Below are 22912 nucleotides of genomic sequence, written 5' to 3'. Positions count from 1 at the left end.
TTGTCACTTTTCTACCATCATTCAGCACCAAACTGAAGTTAATATTTTGCTAACGTGTGTTTGAAATTCATATTTCAATAGAGAATAAAGAAAACCCAAGTGCACCTCTGCAACGTCGTAGATGGTTGTGTTCAACAAAAGTGTCTCATTGCTACGCCCAACATATCTTCCCGACAACTTATCTTGTCTTTTTAAATTTTCTCAGTATTCGTATGTAGGTGATGGATCCTATCGCAAAGTACTTTTATTTTAAGTGTGATGTATACTCATGTCGATATCATCTTCGTAATTCTTGTTGTCATTTGTGGTTCTTCTATTATCTGTGTACAGTCGTTATCTGTCCGTATTATTTGTTGCATATTGTCACACTCCGTGGACGATACCACGTCGCTCAGTGTGACACTCTGCATTCGTTGTACTTTCAGCCCGTTCTGAATTTGAGTGTATGTCAGTCTTAATGACTTCCTTCTCTAGAGATAGGCCCGTTGCCTAACTCTTGGTTTCATTTCTTCTGAGCCACTTCCAGTAAAACTAGTCCTTCTGTCTTTTTGTTGGGGATATGTGAACAAACAATTTCCAGCGTGCATAGTGGTGCACAAGATACGATGTGCAGAGTGCATTAGACTCTGTGGAATATACATGGCCGGCCAGAGTGGCCGTGCGTTTCTGGGTGCTACAGTCTGGAGCCGAGCGATCGCTCCGGTCGCAGGTTCGAATCCTGCCTCGGGCATGGATGTGTGTGATGTCCTTAGGTTAGTTAGGTTTAATTAGTTCTAAGTTCTAGGCGACTGATGACCTCAGAAGTTAAGTCGCATAGTGCTCAGAGCCATTTGAACCATTTTTGAATATACATGTTCCGTGTTTGTTGATGGGGCAATGCAGTATAATTTGGTAATCAAATGTATTAATATCTGTTGTGCGAATAAAGCCTAAGTTTATTTTGTCCCTTAAATAGTTGTTACCTGCCATTTAACTGCGTTAATCTGCATAAACTACAACAGGTTATGGGCCCAGCTACTGGATTAAAGCGAAATAATAAGCTTCAAGGTGACGTGTATTTGCGCAAAAAGTGAGCGGAAGTTCGTATAAAGTTGGATTGTGTACGCTATACGAAGAAGAAAATAACTGTAAAATGAGTACAACACAGATACCGCAAATAGAGCGGCTTGTAGGGCGCGAAAATTACGCGACCTGGAAATTTGCCGTTGAGGCGTATTTGCACTTGGATGACTTATGGGACGTCGTAAACGGTAAATTGGCAGCTACTGAATTAAGTTTTGTTACTAAGGATCGGAAGGCGAAATCAAAACTATTCCTTTTGATTGATCCAGTGAATTATGTTCACATAGAAAAGGTTACGTCAGCAAAGGAGGTATGGGACAAACAATCGAATTTAAAGATGGTGGTTTAACCAGAAAAATAGAATTACTTCGTGAGCTGATAACCACAAGATTGAATAAGTGTAACAGAGTGGATGAATATGTGAATAAAATAATTTCAATCTCCAATCGTCTGAGCAATATTGGTTTTGAAATTGCGGAGGAATGGATTGGAACTTTATTGTTAGCTGGACTACCGGAGAAATATTCACCAATGATGATGGGTTTGTAAAGTTCGGGAATACCCATTACAGCGGCTAGTGTTAAAGTAAAGATTCTACAGGACCTGAAGAATGAAGCATAATGCTTCAGAAAAAGAAACAGCGCCAGCTTTATACTCTAACTACAAGAAGAAGAAGCCAATAAGATGTTTCAGATGCCAGAAAATTGGACATACTGCTTCAAAGTGTAACGAAAAGTTAAGTATAAAAGAAAAGAAGCATGTTAATTCTAGTAGTCCTGAGAGAAATATTACCGATAAAGGCAAGGCATTTTCTGTGTTTTACTCTTTTAATGAAGCGAGTGATGACCATGCAGAATGGTTCCTAGATTCAGGAGCATCTGTGCACATTACCAAATCTCCGTCAGCTTTTTATGATGTTCAGACAAGGAGTGACATTGGAATTTCCACACTTGATGGATCTAAGTTAAGATGTGAACTCGCAGGAAAAGTGAATCTTAATTTGCTTCTGAATGGGGAAAAGGAAATTGTTACAGCTCATGATGTAAATTATGTAAAGAATATTGCAACTAATTTGCTGTCAGTATGCGAAACAGTAAAAAAGGGTAATAAAGTTATCTGCGATATAGAGGGAGCCAAAGTGATGGACTCTTGAGGTTATATTGTAGCTACTGCAAGTAATCTAAGAGGTATTTACAAAGTGAATACAGTTCAAAATACTGCCGAAACAGGAAATCGCTATGTTTATGCTGCAAAAAGACTTGGGCATTTGAATAGGAAAAGTATGACTTTACGGAAGAATATGGCAACTGGGATGGAAAATTATGGATTGAATAATGTTCAATGTGGGGTGTGTTTGCAAGGTAAGCAGGTTAGATTGCCATTTAAATCGAGTCAGAGCAGATCTACCAAAATCTTCCAACTCATACACTCAGATCTCTGTGGACCTATGGAGAAAAAATCCTCAGGACGTAGCTTCTATTTCCTGACATTCATATATGATTTTTCTAGATACATGCATGTTTATTGTATAAGTAGCAAGGATCAAGTGAACGCTGTATTTGTTGTTTATTACAAAATTGTCGAAAGACAGACTGGGAAGAAAATTAAAATTATTAGATCAGACAATGGATCAGAATATGTAAACAGACGGTTTAAGGAACAGTTGAATGGAATTGGTATTAGACATCAGACTACAATTCGCTACAGCCCTTCTCAGAATGGAGTTGCAGAACGAGCCAACAAAACCACTGTAGAAAAAACAAGAAGTGTGTTAAGCGATGCTGAGCTACCTAAGTGTTTTTGGGCAGAGGCTGTGTCAACAGCAGTGTATTTAATTAACATATCACCTACCAAAGCTGTGAGACACAAGACACCTTATCAAGTATGGACTGGGAAGAAACAGGATCTAAAGCACTTAAAAGTCTTTGGATGTGAAGCTTTGGTTCAGATTCAAAAACCATTAAGAGGAAAGTGGGATGCAAAATCTCATGGCTACTGTGATGATTCAAAAGGCTACAGATTTTATAATCCTGTGAATAAGAAGATAATAAGTAGCAGAGATGTAGTATTTCTGGAGGATTATAGACCTAAAATAAAGAAAAGTAGTCAAAATGATACAGTAATGCAATCAATTTGATTCTCGGGTAGGACATCAGCTTCCTCTTTATTCTCGTCTTCCTCTGTTTCAGTTTCCATCTTTGTTTCAGCACTATCACTAGTGCTGAAACAAAGATGGAAACTGAAACAGAGGAAGACGAGAATAAAGAGGAAGCTGATGTCCTACACGAGAATCAAATTGAGGAAGATGATTGAGCAGAGGAAGTCGGTTTAAGGTGGTCTTCACGCATAGCAGAACCAAAAGAATATCTAGATCATGAAATGTATGCTGCCCAAACAATCAACAATGAACCAATCACAGTTGATGAAGCTTTAGCAAGCTCAAATGCTCAAGATTGGGAAAAGGCTATTGAAAAGGAGCTGCAATCTTTTGTGGATAATGATACATATGAATGAGTTGACATGCCTGAAAATGTAAAGACACTAAGAACAAGATGGGTGCTTAATATTAAAAATCCTGAGAGTGCAATACCAAAATTCAAAGCCAGATTCGTAGTTATAGGATATTCCCAAAAAGAAGGACTAGATTACAATGAAACTTTCTCACCAGTGGTGAGGAGAAATCAGTCAATAATTAGGCATGAAGATTTTGAGAAGTGCCAATAGAGAAGAAATATGGATTGATCAATCTCTGTACACAAGAAAGATCCTAGAAAAGTTCAATATGGAAAATTGTATACCTATTTCTATTCCTAAGGAAAACTGCTAATAACTGATGATGACAAGAAATATAAGGAAAGTTTACCCTGTTTGGAAGCTGTAGAAAGTCTACTGTGCTTAACACAAACTTCCAAACCAGACACTGCATTGGCACAAATGCAAGTTTTGCAGTGATCCGAGAGAAAATCGCTGGATGGCAGCCAAGAGAATATTCAGATATTTAAATGGAACTGCTGATTATAAGTTAAAATATTGTAAAACTGGAAATGTAAATTTGGAAGTATATAGTGATGCAGACTGGAGAAATGAGCTGGAAAGCAAACACTCCATCACTGGAAGTTGGTTTAGACTAATGGGAGGATTGATATCATGGTCATGTAAGAGACAAAGAACTGTTCCTTTGAGTACTGTAGAAGCTGAATATATGGCCTTGTCCTCCACTATCAAAGAAGCTCTTTGGATCCGCACACTGATGAGTGAAATAGAATCTCCTCCAACATTAAAGCCAACTGTGGTATTTTGTGACAATATGGGAGCTATTAAACTTGCAAAAAATAATGTCACCAGTGCAAGATCCAAACATATCGACATAAAGCATCACTTTATAAGACATCATGTGGAACGGAGAAATATAATCCTCAGTTATCTATACACAGAAGAAATGTTATCTGATCTCCTAACCAAGCCTCCCAGTAAGGACAAATTTCAGAATCTGGTGAAACATTATCGTTTAACCTCGGATGTGTAGTGTTGACTATCTGAAAAATATTTGTTCACTGGGGAGTGTTGGGGATATGTGAACAAACATTTTCCAGCGTGCATAGTGGCGCACAAGATATGATGTGCAGAGTGCATTACTCTCTGTGGAATATACGTGTTTCGTGCTTGTTGTTGGGGCAACGTAATATAATTTGGTAGTCAAATGTATTAATGTGTGTTGTGCGAATAAAGAATAAGTTCATTTTGTCCCTTAAATAGTTGTTACCTGTGATTTAGCTGCGTTAATATGTATAAACTACAACACTTTTACCATTCTTTTCATAGTCCTTCTCTTTACCTATCCTGTCAACAAGCTCAGTTTTGTTTGAAGTGTATGTGGCAGTATTTCTTCCCGTTCTGCTCTTCATATTGAAACGCAAAATTTTCGCATTTTCTTTACAATCATTTCTTTTTGATAGTGGATTTCGCACCCTACAAAGATAAGAGGAAATTTTATTATCCCTTCTATAGAGGGTCTCGGGTTTATGATTTTCCTGGAGGATGGTGTCTCAACTTCTTCATGTATATATGGTTTCGATATGTCATTACTATTATTATTATTATTATTATTCTGTTTGCTTAAAGCTCGATAGCCTCACTTCTTCAGTTTTACAGTTATAAGAACATATGCCACGTTCCACAGTCTTTATCTCGTTGGCTTCTTGATTTGTTGCTGTTTGCACGTGGATTGCACGCTGTCGCTTGCTTATACTTTGAGGTTCCTCTACAGATGGCCTGATTGCGCGTAATGGGAGAAATGCGTTTCGTCTTCCTAGCTAAATACCACAATGAACCCATTGTCCGACAGTGTTGGCATCTGCCGGACGCTGTGGCCGTGCGGTTCTAGGCTCTTCAGTCTGGAACCGCGTGACCGCTACGGTCGCAGGTTCGAATCCTGCCTCGCGAATGGATGTGTGTAATGTCCTTAAGTTAGTTAGGTTTACGCAGTTCTAAGTCTATGGGACTGATGACCACAGATGTTAAGTCCCATAGTGCTCAGAGCCATTTGAACCATTTTGTTGGCATCTGGTGACTCTAAGGTTGCGCTTCACAGCAGCTGGTCGAAATTCATTTTTGTGTAACGGACTGAAGCTGAGTCACCTTCTGTGGAATGCAGTACCCAGAAGATGGCTGTGTGTACGGCAGATGCAAAGCCACACATTCATGTCCCCACTAACACACGATCATGCCACACTCTAATGACGGGGTAATAAATAAAACTGACGAGTAAAATGCAAAGTGTAATGTCTAGTCGTTTAAGAAGTGATGAAAGCGTTAGATGAGATCAAACTTCACATACTGAGTATACAGGAGCAATTTCCAGAAATGAGACTTCACGCGCCAACAACGACGTTGAATCAGGGGATTATCTACTACTTGCTGGATAAAAGCACGGTTTTGATAAAGTAAATGTCTAAGTAAATAACGAATAACGTGAGAGAACCCCATAGCACTATTCAACACAAAAAAGAGCCAGAAATACACACAGAAACCGAGCGAGGTGGCGCAGTGGTTAGACACTGGACTCGCAATCGGGAGGACGACGGTTCAATCCCGCGTCCAGCCATCCTGATTTAGGTTTTCCGTGATTTCCCTAAATCACTCCAGGCAAATGCCGGGATGGTTCCTCTGAAAGGGCACTGCCGACTTCCTTCCCCATCCTTCCCTAATCCGATGAGACCGATGACCACGCTGTCCGGTCTCCTTCCCAAAAAACAACCAACCAACACACAGAAAAGTTCTGAACGCTAGCAGTATTGGTTCGACACAACGAATACATTTTCGTAACGGACCAATGAAAAATTACCAGTTTGGAATAGCAGAGTAACGGACGGAAGATGGCTGTTCCTACAAGGAGCCTGAGTAGATCACCGGCTTCACATGATGAATAGGGTTCTAAACCGTCCTGTTTTTCAAAATCAATTAGGTGCGGCAAATGCGAACTGAAAAAGTCAGTGAGCGCAAAACAAACTTGTATGCCTGTGGCATACGAGAGGACTTTAGAAAGTAAGTTACACTTACCGTCCCACGCAGTGGACCACTGTCAGAAGGTAGTACACGTTCTGAGCTGCCTGGACACCCAGTCCTGCTGCGGTACATTTAACAGGTGCACCACAGTGTGCAAACAAAATGGCACGGCAACTAGAAACGTAGTCCAAAGTTGAAAAACGCGGAACAGTACGAGTCTTGCGGGCTAAACTTACGAACTGTATTCAGACTCAAGGGTGCAATTCTGGCAGTACATGGACCAAAAGCAATGTTGCATCCAACTGTAGTGAGAAGATGCCGACAGTCTGACTGGGAACGCGCAGACGTGGCTCACGTTGGTTGGGAAGGAGGGCCACCGACATCGACGTCAGAAGGCAATGTCCACGCAGCTGAGCAACTCATTTCCCACAGTCCCATATTCGCAGAGTATTTTGTCTGCCGGCCACTACGTAGAGTCATTAAAAATTTCAGAGAATAATGTTAAGTAACTAAATATCATAAGGTTCATATCACTTACGTGATGGAAGATGCACACGCTAGGAAAGTTGTATGGAAGCAAGAATGTTATGTGTTACATAATTATTGAACTGTCGTTTGGAGTGACATCCCATGACAACGACGTGAGCAAGTAATTTACCGAGAGCCAATGTACATATTGTATGGGACTCATATATATATATATATATATATATATATATATATATATATATATACGTGTGTGTGTGTGTGTGTGTGTGTGTGTGTGTGCGTGCGTGCGTGCGTGTGTGTTTCAGTATTTATTGGAAGATGACTGAGATGGCAAAAATAACACAAAAAGACATTGCTCAGACTTATTACCGCAATTCTTTGCCGTGGACTCTTTAAGGGAAACTTCCTCGCTTTGCCACGTGAAGAGTCGTTCTGATATAAGGAAGGCGGGAAGATGGAAGTTGAGTCATCTGCTGAGCTGCTAAAAGAACGTACTATATGCAAATGAATCAAAGTTGTTGAAGTAGTTTTTCGGAAAACGGTTTTCTTGGTCCACAGAAAACAAAGCACCACGTATTTCAGATTCAAGTGTTTATTCGCTGTGTAATTGTTCTCAAACGACTGTATGGTATTTAAAATTATTTGAGTGTTTCGAACTGTATGTCTCACATCACAGCCTGATGATGAGATGGTCATATTTATGAAGATACTTCAACACTGCCCGTTCTTCCATTTTTTCACCCTTTATTCTTATTTCCCTTCCTCCAGTCCTCATGTGGGCGGGCGGTGAGCTGTCAGCAGATACAATACTCCTCTCTCCCGCCAAGAGTGTTTATAAAAAGAGAACAAAAGTGATAGAATAATAAATATATCAGGGCTGATCACACAGTAAGTTAAAAAGATGAATGACAGAGAGCTACAAAGACGAAGGACATATACAATTTAAAAACACAGTTGTAATGAAGGAAAATTCTTCAATTGAAAAACACTGGGGCACTGCATTTTCGCTCAGGATCTGAAAGACCTACACAGGGTGAAAAAGTATTCTGGGTGGAGAGAAAACGTTCCATAGAGGTTCGGCGGCGGATGGTGAGGGGTGCGTAAGGTGTCTGTTATGTGGGGAAACTATGGAGATGAGAGGTAGGAGGCGAAGCAGATTGTGGGAATAGAGATAATGGGAAGGACAGAGGGTGAGGAGGAGTAATGGCGTGTGGGGAGGGTAGTGGGACGACAAGAAAGGGATGCAGGCGAGTGCACAGGGAAAAGCAGAGAGGAGCACTGATGTGATGTGGAAGGGTTAAAGTTGGTAGGAGGGATAAATATCAGGGCAGATCTGATTCTCTGGGAGAGAGAGTTGGTTGAAGTTACGTTGGGACAGGATATGGATTGTGTGGAGGTGTAGGGATGGAGGGATGTGTTGGTGAAGGTGTGGCAGCAAGCCAGTCCTTGTGATCAGAGGGGTGACAATGGGATTATTGGAGATGAGTTTGTGGAGAGTATAGGAGATGTGCAGGTGTTTGATGTAAGTGAAGGGAGGTGGGAATTTGATGAGATGGTAGAGGATCCAGGTGGGGGGGGGGGGGGGGAGGTAAATGAACGCGGAAAGCGAGACGGATACAATGCATTCGAGGATTTGGAGGGATTTATAGAACTTTGTTGGTGTGGAGATCCACTCAACTTTGCGTAACAAAGAATGGGTTGGATCAAGGTATTGTAGGTGTGGAGGATAGTGGATGGGTGTAAACCCCAATTTCGGCCTGTTAGTAGTTTTAGTCTATTGTGGGCTTTCTGTTAGATGGTTAGTTGGTGGAGGTTCCACGTTACTTGCTGCTGGAGGGTTAATCCAAGATATTTTAGTATGTTAGTTAGCTGGATAGGACAGCTGTAAACGGTAAGGTAGATGTCATGGTAGCAGAAGGTTCAGGTAGTTCATCCTATAATTATTGCCCGGGTTTTGGAGAGACCTGTCGTTCAAAGGATTTGCAGTGTATTAAGAGTGCGAATTATAATTGCTAATCTGAGGAGGAGTCTGAAATTGTCGTCATATTTCTAAATGCGCATTTCCACATGACTGATAAGCAAATTGTAGGTTGAAAGGGAGGGTGGAAAAAGTGACCCAGTCAATATTCCCACTAGACCGTAACACCAGAAGTGAATTACATCTCGCTTGTTGCTTTCTCGAGGCGCTGCTGATCTGTCGAGCTGTAAATAGTTGTTCACTACGTGGCAATAGCATCATTTTCACGAATTTATTTTAATTTATCATAATTCAGAGAAATTGTGCAAAATATTTGTAAATTACATACAGAAACGTTCCTCATATATCAGCGCATGTATCAATCAACATCTGATCAAAATCCATTCCGCAGTTCATGTGATTTGCCTGCATATAAAGATGGATGCGAGCAAGCGACTTGAGTTTCTATTTGGGTTGGTGCATGAGTTGGTCGCATTTTTCCGTAAGTTTAGTAAACATGATGGATGCAAAGAACAGAGACTCTAGTCTTTGATAATACATTGTCCTTTACTGTTCACAACAGTCTGCCAACGCTGTGATAACTTTTCGATTCCGTGACTGTAGAAACCACGTGGTTTGGAGGCGAAGAACGGGTCGAGTCACGTACATAGCGGTTTTCGATCTAGAAAGGAAGTTCATTGAAGGTCATTCGATAGAGAGAGGAAAAGGTAAACTCTGAAGGCACAAGATCAGGAGAATGAGGTAGGTGCGGAATGATTTTTTAGTCTAGCAGAATACAGGCTGGCGTTATCGTGGAGTGGCATCACTTCACGCAGCCTTCCTGATCGTTGTTCTTGGACTGCTTCTACAAGACGTCTCAGATGATGACAATAAATGTCAGCAATGATGATTACACCTCAGGGAAGCAATTCATAGTACACCACATCATTGCTATTCCATCAGATGCGTAAAATTATTATTTGTGGGCGTGTGGAGGTCTGCTGCTTTGTTTGAGTTCAACAGTTCCTTCCTTCTAAAATCCTAAAGAGTCGACTGCACACTGACCAACGCAGTGCCGCAAAACGACATCAAGAAGGCGGTGACCCGCGCGCCAATGGAGAGAGCGAGCAGGGCCACACCTCCAGGAAGGCAGAGTCCAGTGCTCCCTGTCAACACTGATTTAACCAGCCGCTCATCGCTGGTCGGCCCCATTTCGGTTGCAGACCTCGAGAGCCTCCGTTCTGCGAGTAGTAATAGTGTATAAAAGTACCTGCAAGTAGGGGGCACAGGAAGCCACTTCATAAAGAGAGAGGTAAAATGTTCAACTAATTTTCAAGTTTGATGTGCAGATCATTTTGGATTCCTGCCACCGGCCATCGCCTTTTCTCTCCTTCTTTGTTAGCATCTGTGCTGACTCCCACAGTAGCTGACACATTTGACAATGAGGATAACAGAACCGATGGTCTTTGCCGCTCCGTCACTGTGCATCACTAAATTTCTCTCTTTTCTTTCAGAGGCGCATTGCTACTAATTGTAATCTTTCTTCTACTTATAATTTGTTGCAGCGCTTCTCTCATTAGAATCGCCTCCAACCTGCCTCCTACATCACCTGTGCCTACGTTTCTTGTGCCTTTGATCTAACGCAGTTTTACAACCGCTAAATGTTGCAGCTGATGACAGCAGGCCAGCAGTTCAGTGATGCAAAAGCCACTGCTGCATCAATTCCGTCACAACAGCCAGCCACATCCGTGGCACTACCTCTGTGCATTCCACCATTCTGGGCTTTGAATGACCAGCACGTGGAATGTAATTAGTACTAAGGTCAGTTTAACGCTCACCCACAGAGAGTACTCTACTGCATTGGCTTTTTACTTAGCTTCCATTTATCGCGAATCTCTTGCCCAACGTAAACTCCCGAGCGAATGGAAAAAAGCGCAGGTGACGCCTGTATATAAGAAGGGTAAAAGAACGGATCCTCAAAATTAGAGACCAATATCCTTAACATCGGTTTGTTGCAGGATTCTCGAACATATTCTCAGTTCGAATATAATGAATTTCCTTGAGACAGAGAGGTTACTGTCCATGCATCAGCACGGCTTTAGAAAGCATCGCTCCTGCGAAACGCAACTTGCCCTTTTTTCACATAATATCTTGCGAACCATGGATGAAGGGTATCAGACGGATCCATATTCCTTGACTTCCGGAAAGCGTTTGACTCGGTGCCCCACTGCAGATTCCTAACTAAGGTACGAGCATATGGGATTGGTTCCCAAGTATGTGAGTGGCTCGAAGACTTCTTAAGTAATAGAACCCACTACGTTGTCCTTGATGGTCAGTGTTCATCGGAGGTGAGGGTATCATCTGGAGTGCCCCAGGGAAGTGTGGTAGGTACGCTGTTGTTTTCTATATACATAAATGATCTTTTGGATAGGGTGGATAGTAATTTGCGTCTGTTTGCTGATGATGCTGTGGTGTACGGGAAGGTGTCGTTGTTGAGTGACTGTAGCAGGATACATGATGACTTGGACAGGATTTGTGATTGGTGTAAAGAATGGCAAATGTAAATTAATGCAAATGTAAATTAATGCAGATGAATAGGAAAAAGAATCCTGTAATGTTTGAATACTCCATTAGTAGTGTAGCGCTTGACACAGTCACGTCGATTAAATATTTGGGCGTAACATTGCAGAGCGATATGAAGTGGGACAAGCATGTAATGGCAGTTGTGCGGAAGGCGGATAGTCGTCTTCGGTTCATTGGTAGAATTTTGGGAAGATGTGGTTCATCTGTAAAGGAGACCGCTTATAAAACACTAATACGACCTATTGTTGAGTACTGCTCGAGCGTTTTGGATCCTTATCAGGTCGGATTGAGGGAGGACATAGAAGTAATTCAGAGGCGGGCTGCTAGATTTGTTACTGGTAGGTTTGATCGTCACGCGAGTGTTACGGAAATGCTTCAGGAACTCGGGTGGGAGTCTCTAGAGGCGTTCTTTTCGTGAATCGCTACTGAGGAAATTTAGAGAACCAGCATTTGAGGCTGACTGCAGTACAGTTTTACTACCGCCAACTTATATTTCGCGGAAAAAGCACAAAGATAAGATAAGAGAGATTAGGGCTCGTACAGAGGGATATTGGCAGTCATTTTTCCCTCGTTCTGTTTGGAAGTGGAACAGGGAGAGAAGATGCTAGTTGTGGTACGACGTACCCTCCGCCACGCACCGTATGGTGGATTGCGGAGTATGTATGTAGATGCAGATGTAGATGTGGATCACGTGCAAGGTACTGGGAAACTTTCTCATTTCTTGTCAATGACCGGCGCAGGAGTTTATCGCCTCACTCAGAAGTTTTTCCCGACTAGTAGGCCGAAGTTGCTAGTTCTTGAAGATTTGGTTTCCACCCTTACTATAAGTATTATGAGGATCAGGTACATGTTGCTGCAGCTCGTTATAATTTCTTTCGCTTGCAGAAAATGCCAGAACAGACATACTGTCAGTGGGTCACTGAACTTCAGCGTTCGACAAGGTAGTGTCGTTTTCAGTGTAGCTGTAGACAGTACTAGAATGACACAATGATTCGTGATGCAATTACAAACAAAGTGCCAGACAGTAGGATTCGCGAACAAAATCTCAAACATTCTGATGCTACTTTGAAACAAGTGTTACAAATTATTGATAATCAGGACTCGCGTGATAGTGTCGTGGAAAACTTTGAGTCAGATCCAGTTTTCAGTGTCATGCAAAGTGACAAACAGCTGTGTCCCTGCAACCGACCGCCACGCGGAAACAGACCACTGCACTGTGGACGAAGTAAGAAAGTGTCAATGCGTGTGTCTGCTGTGGAGTCATGTCCTCGCTGCTTTTCCGCGCGCAAACGACAATATTACCCTTCGCTGATCGCATCTTGCTTTGCTTGCGGAAGACCACATGATTTACAGTTGTGGGCTTGCCACAGAAAGAGAACTCTACCCATGTTCGCTCTCATAAGCATAAAGCATGTAGTTTCTTCTAAACCTGCTACCAGCGCTAGTAACGACCAAATTCAAGATGTGCCTTCACCCTGTCCGAGTGCTGTGCAACGATAGCAAATCAAACTGTTTGTGAACAATGTGCAACCTAAGTTTCTTCGGGTGCATCCTGTTCCTCGTGCAGTTCGAGACAAAGTTACAAGTGAACTTAAGGAATGGCAAGACAGTGGTGTTATTGCTCCTATACAGGCTAGTCAGTGTGCTTCTCCATAAGCGACTTCGTCTTTGTGTCGATTTTAAATCCACTGTGAATCCGTAATCAACAATTGATGCTTATCCGTCGCCTAGCGCTGAGTAATTACTGGACAGGCTTGGTGCAGGCCGCTATTTTTCAAAAATTGACTTACTCGATACGTATTTGCAAAACCCGCTAGAAGAGTAGTTTTCAGAAAGTCTTTGCGGTCAACACAGATTTATGGTTGTTCAGATTTCTGCGCTTACCCTTTGTCAGCACTTCCACGCCTGCCATATTCCAACACTACTGAGAATAGTTTACTGCAAAAGTTCCACTCTGTTCAAATTACATGGACGACAATGTGGTGTCGCTATGTACACCGAAGGAACAGTACTTTCAGCTGTAAGTTCGAAGTGTCGCCTGGACAAACGTGCCTTTTTTCAGACCGAAATTCAGTACTTGTGAACAGCCAAGGTGTTTATCCCGTTCATTCACAATTGCTGGCTATCTGGGACTTACCTGCCCCGCGGAACGTGACGGAATTGTAGTCAGTTGTCGGGAACATGACATATTATATCCGGTTTATACCTAACGCAGCCAAGATCGCGGCTCTGTCTTTTGGGGCGGCAGAATGTGCCTCTTGTTTGTCCAAAGAGTGTCAGGATGCATTCCTGAAACTTAAAAATGCCTTGTTGAGTGACAGACGCCTTGCTAAGCCTGTGGTTGTCGCAATGGACGCTTCTTCGTACGGAATTGGAGCTGTGCTCATGCACAGATTTGGTTCACATGACAGGCCGACTGCTTTCGCTTCCAACTTAATTAGCAAGACTCAAAGCAACTATTCGCAAGCCGAGAAGGAAGCGCTGGCGTGACAAAGTTTGACCGTTATCTGTTTTACCTAGCCACTTCAGTCTTTGTTTCATCCGTCCAAACCTCTGCCGCCACGCACGGCACCGAAGCTGCAACGTTGGGCTTTGTTATTGCCACAATATCAGTACGAAATATTGTACCGGTCACGTCGAAGCATGCAAATGCTGACGCCCTGTCTCGCCTTCCTGTTGGTTCTGATTCTGAATTCGATGCTGCCGCCGCTTCTTGTTGTCAGATCGATGCGCAGGACACTGAACTTTTAGAGACTTTTCCACTGAACTACACGACAATTGCTCAGGCCACAGAAGCAGACAGTGCCTTGAATCTTTCGTTACGCTACGTTCGTACTGCTTGGCTTCATTCAGTGAAACACATTCATAATTCTTTTGTGCTCCGATATCTATTCGTCAGCATAGCCTCTCCGTCCACTACGGAGTGATTTTATTGCAGAATGACTCTGGAAAAGCAGATGTGCTTATTCGTAAAGTGTTCTGAAAGATTTGTTGCAGTTGCTCCACGCAAAAAAACAGTTGACGCGTCGGCACTGTATTTGGCTGATCATGGACGCCCATATTGAACAGATGACATCTCAACGTCACGCTTGTGCTGAAAATCGGTCCCGTCACAAACGTTTTCATCTTGGCCAAAGTCTCAATCGCCATGGCAACAAGTGCTTATTGACTTTGCTGAATGAAACGCATTGGAGAAAGCTAATGAAACTCAGAATGGATCCTTCCAAATAGTCGCTCACGGAAGCACGCTGTTTCGGGATTCAGGGAGCTGCGCTGGCCGCGGAGCGAATCCACTCAGCCGATTAACGACGAAGGTCAGTGCGGCAGAGAGCCTGGATGTAATGTTTAGGTGGTTTTCCCCATCCGACTATTTGAATACTGGGCTGGTACCGACATCTCACCTGAGTTACAAGACTGGCAAACATTTCGAAAACGTCCCCACCCTTTAACATGGATAATAGTACATGCAAACAGATAGGGTACACTTGGTACCACAGGTGGGAGTGGTGGCGAGAGAAATGGCATCACGCCACCCTATACCACTAGCACTGCGAAAACCAAATTAAAGTATGATACGAGATTTAGACTAGGAGAAAGAAAAAGAGAAGAAAATGCAAAATGTGCTGTTGTTGACGTACTCGACACGAAACTTTCCCAAGATAGCAACAAGCAACGCTACACAATGATAAGAGAGCCCCAGCGGCAGAACCAGTCAGAAGTAATGGAAGAAATGACTGTACGTTACAGATGTGTGCAGTCAGACACCTTTGTTATAGGAATTTATAGAGAAGCATTTGTATTTGCCCTGAGTTGTATATGGTATACGTACTCTCGACCGGTTTCGGTTATTTCAACCAGCAGCAGGTACAAAAATTATAATATCTTTTGGTTTAAAAATGCATTATCTCAGGCCTGAGATGGCTGTTAACTGTCAGGAGTGTATGTGTAACTTACCTAAGTTTTTCAAGACAATGGCTAAATCTGCTTATGTTGTATTCCACTTTTTGTTACTGTTACTGTTGGCATAAAAAGTGTCTACTATGATAAATGTGCATTTTTTAAACCAACAGATGTTATAATTTTTCTTCCAGTTGATGATGGGTGAAATAACCGAAAGCGGCCAAGAATAAATATAGTATATGCAGCTGAAGGTTTTCTATAAATATCTCACAGTTACAGCTAATTAATTGTTAACATTCTAGAAAGACCAAGAGCAGAATGTGGCAGAAAGTTTTCGCCAAGAATCACAACGCTTTATTTCAGATGCGATAGAGATTCCGACGATAGGAATTAAATGCTGTTCAAGACCATATGAGGGAAAAGTATGTATTCCTGGTTTCAACTTCCAAGAGACACATTATTTACAAATAGCACAAAACATAAATGCGTTATCAACTCCTGGATCAAGTAAACCACAGTCTGCTTGTCAGACGATTTCAGGATCTGGACGTCGTCGACGTAAGGATGTTGTGATTTCTGCTCTAACAAGTGCACTTGTTTACGCAATGGATCGCTAAGACTGATCATAACATTTCTATCATGATACTTTGGAACGAGCTATTATGAACAGTGAAAGAGCAGAATGTGTGGGTAAGTCGGAGGAGGTAAGAAGGCCCTGAGGGAGGTGTGTACTTCTCACTTAGGGCTCGGAACACAGTTAGTTCATTGGACAGTTGAACGTCGCTGTGCACCGTCAGTGTCAAGAACACGAGTGTGTGGCTGTAGCAGAGTTCAAGAAACCGAGAAACAGTGTCTCCGTCTCGTGCAGTGGACGATTTTCTCCTAAAAGCGGTCATACGACCCCTTAATCTGCACAAAACAGTTGTCTTAATTTTAAATTACTCGTAGTTGTACATTATTTTTGCGTTTCAAACTCAGGTAAACACACGTATGGATGTTAGCTGGGGTACACTATATTCTGATGCAGTTATTTGTCTCTATCGTTTGTTTACACGAACTGACGTCAGGGTCACGTACCTCATTGTCCTTGTCGGCGTCTTTGATGTGCTGGGCGATGAACCGCACACCCTCCAGGGCGGAGAGGATGTCCGGTGAGAGGTTGCGAGGCAGCGTGTTGTCCGAATCCGTCACTGCAACAGAGGCGAGGGAAAGAAAGCTACAGAAGGCATTCCACTATGAACGCTACCGACAGCTATATGACACGAGAATTCGGCGAACTGGAAAAAACGCTGCTTTTTACAAGTGCAACGAATGATCGCTTATTTAGAAGAGTGTTGGGTTGAGATGTTCCATGTACCGATCTCACATAACAGGCTGTTTCACCTTCATTCACATGACTTATTGTGACTAACTTTTCTGTTTACAGGTACTTCATTTTCACTTAAATTAATTAAATGCCATAAAAAACTGGAACAATATTTTCTTAATGGAGTAACCACCTACAAACAATCTTCTAATTTTCTCCTTCGTAGAGAGCATTAGTTTTGTCGATGAAGGTTTTCGTGGTGTGTAAGTGAGCTAAACTCTTCTACCGTTTCCTGCTGCATAAGATGACAGTGTAAGCACGACGTTTCGAAAACGCTGTCCTCTCTTCCAATCTTCTGGCAAAGTGCCGGCGTCACATAGTAATGCAGATGTCGGTAGCGATCTCGCAACGAAAACTGAACAAACAGTTCGGCAGCAGTTCCGTACATTGTTTAAATAGCTGGCGCCATCCACCGCTGTCCTTCGTGATGCTGGCTGCTGTTCCTCTCTTGTTATGGCCGCAAAGACTGCTTGCTAACCTGTGCTGAGAGCAAAACTGTTATCTCAATTAATAACATTCATCGACATTCGTGTCTCTGTTGCCTCCAATAAATCGTGCTCACACTCTGAACTTACGCAGCAAAAAACCGATGGAGATTTTAAAGCACTGGTTTTGTCTTAAATTTCTATTTACAGGTGATAATTGACAGTTTTTGCTATGTCTTTTTAATGCATTGCAACATCGTATGTGCCTCAGCTAGGAACCGGTGATTTGAAATACTACCGTTTTTGTCTCAGTTAGGCACTATGTTATTAGGCTTTCCTTCTGGCGGTGGTGGGGGGGGGGGGGGGGGATGCAGCCTGTCATGACTTCCTCTCTCTTGTGCCAATCTTTGCAACTCTCTCTCTCTCTCTCTCTCTCTCTCTCTCTCTCTCTCTCTCTCTCTCTCTTTACATCACCTTCTCTTAAAAATTCGTTAACCCGCGCGTCAGTGGAATAATTACGTTTGGTTTGTGGGGCGCTCAACTATGCGGTTATTAGCGCCTGTACAAATTCCCAATTTTTTGCTCAGTTCAGTCTTGCCACTTTCATGAAAGGTGATGAAGTAATGGGGACAACACAAACACGACGTCATCTCGAGACGGGTGAAAATTCCTGACCTCGCTGGGATTCGAACCCGGGACCGCGTACTCGGGAAACGAGAACGCAACCACGAGACCACGAGCTGCGGACCCTCTGGACTGAGCTGGTAGCGCCACACCTCCAGGAAGACGGAATTCAGCGCCCCCTGTCAAAGCTGATTTAACCAGCCGCCTATCGCTGGTCGGCCAAGTTCGGTCGCAGACTTCGAGAGCATCCATACAAAGTTATAGGAAGACGATACATAGCTTGCGTTTTGCGATTAGTAATAGTGTATAAAACTACTTGCATTTAGGAGGCACAGGAAGCAGCTTCAAGCCACTTCATAATGAGAAGTTATGTTTCTTTCCTTTTTAGAAATAAAATACCCTAATAATTTGGCACTCTTCTGTAGAGATCATTTTGGATTCCTGCCACAGGCCATCCTTTCTTGTGGTGGTGTTGACTTCCTCAGTAGCCGTCACAACTCTGTCTCTCCTTCACCCCTCTCTCCGCTCGTCTGCTTCTCTTCTCTTTTATCTATCCTTCTATTTGTCCATCTCCACTACCTCTGTATCTGTCTCCATCTCCTTCTCCCTCTTCTCTCGATGCGCATGTAAATGGCATATGGCTCTGAGCACTATGGGACTTAACTTCTGAGGTCATCAGTCGCCTAGAACTCAGAACTGATTAAACCTAACTAACCTCAGGACATCACACACATCCATGCCCGAGGCAGGATTGGAACCTGCGACCGTAGCGGTCGCTCGGCTCCAGACTGTAGCGCCTAGAACCGCACGGCCTTGGTTGGAATCGATGGAGTGATGAAACATACATACATACATTTTTATAACGTATTCAGATTAAGGCTTGTGCTAGATTCCAGTAGACTTCATTTAGCAAGGTCCTCTTTGTATGCAGCAGTCTCCTTCTTATGATACGTCTGTAATGTGCCAAGGTAGTAGAATTCCTGCACTTCGTGGTCAAAAATTTTTATGTTAAGTTTATTGCTCAATACTGTTACTCCTCATTACTTCTGTCTATCTTTGATTTACGCCAAATCTACATTCTATGCTCACTAGATTGTTCACTGCCATCAACGGGTCCCTCAATTGAAGACATCGGCTGTAAGCAATGTTAAACATTATTTTGACTGTTTCGAGAAATCGCGCAATAAAGTTTCTGTAAATTACCATACACAAGATATTGCATGTGCATCCAGTATTAACTTTATACCTAGGTAAGTCATTATTTTCACATATATCTACCGCAGCGACGTATTTTTAAAATAGTAAATTCCACCAACAATTCTATTTTTAAAATTTTGTCAGTGGGCACTTAACATTGTTTACTTGCAAATTGAGTGCAATTAATATCAGTTACAATTGTCTTCTCACTGTTTACTTGCTGGCCAAGTCTACGAAAAATTACTGTCAAACTATAACACAAATTCAAAAGGTTCTTTTACGGGTAACACTTCTTGACGGTAAAGAAACCTGTCAGTACGCATATTCGGACATTAATAGCAATTAAACTGCCAGAAACCCCTAAATATGCACTGCTTGGCGTTTTCACTTATACACTCGGAACGCTTTTGAGGCCATTCACTTGGACGATCTATACGTTTTCATTCAGCACCACCCTCCTTTCTCCTGTATGTTTTGTATTCCTTTGCCTCATTTCTGTTTTTCTTCGTTTCTTCCTGGATATCCCATGTTTAAGCCTCTTCCGATTTCTCTGTCTGCTGATTATTTGCATCAACTGTTAATACTTGTAAAATGTCCGAACCCGCTGCATTTTCGGTAGGATGAACTTCTGTGGTTGTTCCTTTGAACCCATAAAAATTCGGATCTGTAAGCTTAACATCCTCTACATATCTCAGAATAATCTCATGCGCAAAAGCAGTATCGATAGTTCGAGCATTTACTCATCAACACCCTCAGACATACGCTAGATATACGAATAAATACACACGTAACACCAGCTGTGTAGAATATATAAATGGTGTAGTAACGCTCGTAAGCAGGTAAATAGTTCACTTGTGTTCATAAGTTTTTCAAGCAATGGATACAGCTGTAGATAACGCTTTATAAGAAACCAATGCAAGCACCTTACTACAACGTATCAACAAAATTGGCGAGGGCGCTAAACATGCCTGTCATTGCACTGTGACGTAAACTACGGGAAGTAACCGGATTAGTTCACCGGATTAGTACCTCCTTTTTATGCGCATTTCCGTTCAGGAACAAACGGAAGATGTTCATCGGAGTCATATGTATCCACACCATCCTCTGATTCCTACAACTCGTTCGTGGAAAGCATTCTCTTGTCGCGGCCACTGCACACATTACGATTCAGGCAGTCAGGTTTGTGACACTCATAGCTGTTTATACTACTTGCACATCCTGTCAAAGTTGCCACAAGCTAAAATCTGAATTTCGAGATAGAGCAGCCACCTCTTGAATTACCGTGGAACTTCCAACAAATAGGCTACAGCACACCGTTTATTGCCGGCCGGAGTGGCCGTGTGGTTCTAGGCGCTACAGTCTGGAGCCGGGCGACCGCTACGGTCGCGGGTTCGAATCCTACCTCGGGCATGGATGTGTGTGATGTCCTTAGGTTAGTTAGGTTTAATTAGTTCTGAGTTCTAGGCGACTGATGACCTCAGAAGTTAAGTCGCATAGTGCTCAGAGCCATTTGAACCATTTTTGAACACCGTTTATTATGTTCTGCGATAAATCAGTTTCCTATTGAGTGTCGCTTTACACAGGTTACACCCGAGGTCTTCAATTCTGCCCCGCTTTCCTAATGGATGCAATGTCATCAGAGAATTGTATCATTGATATATGTTCCCCTGAATTTTAATCCCACTTCTAAATCGTTTTCTTATTTATGTTATTGCTTCTCCTTACGTACAGGTTCAACGTCGACAGGGCAGCAACTAACTTTACATCTCCAGTACTAGTTCGTTTGGTACTACTCCTGGTCTCACTCAGGCTATGAGGGGCCAATCACCTAAGCGTTGAGTCTGTTCTGTCCGTCTGTATAGTTCTGCTTGTGTCGCCAAGACCTCCTTCTTTGTCTGTTCATCCTCATCTCCTTGCATTTCATTCGTTTACTTTCACCACCTCACTCTTACTGCACAACTGCCGCCGCCATCACTACATGGAGGGCTTTATCTGGCCCACCACTACATAGAGGGCTTCGTCTGGCCCACCACCACATGTCAGCCCCCTTTAGCACAGTTTCTTCTCCATCCATAGTCAAATCAGCTACCTACCCTACCCTCCCCACGATATCTTCCCCACCTCAATATTTTCCTTTGCCTATCGTCCACTTCCAATCCCACACACACTCACCACTGCCCCTGTGACACCTGCATGAATTAAATCCTACTGTGTCATCATCTCAACACCAGATGCCACAATATATTCCACCAGCATCCATGCAGAGTCCAGCCTATTGGAAGGACCAGCCCAGCCTCATATCGCACTCTTTCCAATTCCTCAACTCTACCCTATCCCATAGGTACCAAAAACATCAGAAGTAACACAACACAGCCAGCGCTACCTCCAAAATCCCACAGACCAACCCAGACCCCACTGAACACATGTACACTGTTTCATTCCGTGCACCTTTTCTCTTGACTGTCCACATTGTCATTCTGTCCCGCCCTGAACCTCAATTCCTAAACGCCAGATCCCTCATCCTCGAAATCAGAAAGTACCCATATGCTGACCACATTTATATCACCCAAATCATCGCCTGCCAAGCCCAAATTCCACATAGACCTACTTGTACTCCCCCATATTACCTTCTTCTCCATCCATAGTCAAATCAGCTACCTACAATCCCCTCCAAAGGCATTCCCACCATCTCCCCACCCTCACTACAGTGATCATGAAGCCTGACTCTGACATCACGACAGAGAAGGTGGTCACTGGAGTTCTTCCATGGAAATCCACACTGCCTGCCATATATTCAATGACTCCAGTCCCACCTTCATCATGCTTGTATTCGTGGAGCAAGTTACTGTCATTGATTGTCTCCTCATCTACAACTGCTGTCACAGAGTCAAATCCTCCAAATCACTCCCTCCATACTACTGATGCCAAAAACGCCTTCTATGTACTGATCGCCTCACTCCTAATTGTAAGAATCCTCCCACCTGCTCCCACTGTAAGCAATCCCACTTCCTTAAGTAATGTCCCAACCTAGGTTCCCCACCCCACAGGTAACACCTGCTATGATGCTCACTCTACCAACTGTGCCAAGTGCAATGTCAAATCCCCCCATAAAACATGCATTAACTGTGTCTGTGTCTGTCCACCCAACAACTCCCTCCACCCTCATTCATTTCCTTACCCTTGTACTCCTAAATAACCACCCCTTCTAACGATCACACACACTTCAGTATCTCCCCTGCTGCCCCCTCTGTATTCCATCTCAACACTCAAGTCACATATCCCCAAAACCAGTCCACTTCACCTTCACCCATTTTGACACCCTTTAATAAACCTCTCCACCCCTTGCCCATGCAACCCATTACCTAGGCTCTCACTATGGCATGACAGCACTACAGCAACATCTGTTCCCTACTCACCAACACGCCCTTTCCCTGCACAACATTGATACCTTCATCCCCAATGAATCCTTCCTCCATCAAAACCATAGCATCTGCACCTCTCCCTATATCCTCCAATGCACTGATAACCCCCTCCTCCAATCGAGAGGTGGAGTAGCAGTTAACCATTACAGGAACATCACCACTGCATCACAGCCCCTAATCAATGAACCCTATAAACATCTTATCCTTAGCATCTTCTTCAAAACCCTGACTGTCGCCTATGTCACAATATACATTTGACCCACCTGTCCCACATACTATGAATTACTCACTCACATCGACTGTACCTACTCCAAGAATATTGTAGTTGACAATCTCAACACACATTGTAGATTCCCTGCAGAGCTCCAGTGGTGGCGTCAGT

At 42.9% G+C, this 22912-nt stretch overlaps 1 protein-coding gene across 1 annotated transcript in view; it reads right to left on the bottom strand.

The window, feature by feature from the left end:
* The window catches only part of LOC126412670 (acetylcholine receptor subunit beta-like 2), a 311004-nt gene that overhangs the window by 13158 nt on the left and 274934 nt on the right, over positions 1–22912 (bottom strand). The window contains exon 12 of the mRNA XM_050082373.1: positions 16574–16686. Coding sequence (XP_049938330.1) covers positions 16574–16686 — 113 coding nt within the window. The remainder of the gene's footprint in view (positions 1–16573; positions 16687–22912) is intronic.

The sequence above is a fragment of the Schistocerca serialis genome, chromosome 7 (genome assembly GCF_023864345.2).
Source record: "Schistocerca serialis cubense isolate TAMUIC-IGC-003099 chromosome 7, iqSchSeri2.2, whole genome shotgun sequence".
Classification (NCBI taxonomy): Eukaryota; Metazoa; Arthropoda; class Insecta; order Orthoptera; family Acrididae; genus Schistocerca; species Schistocerca serialis.
The sequence above is the reverse complement of the archived record's forward strand: the minus strand, read 5'-3'. Positions and strand labels throughout refer to the sequence as shown.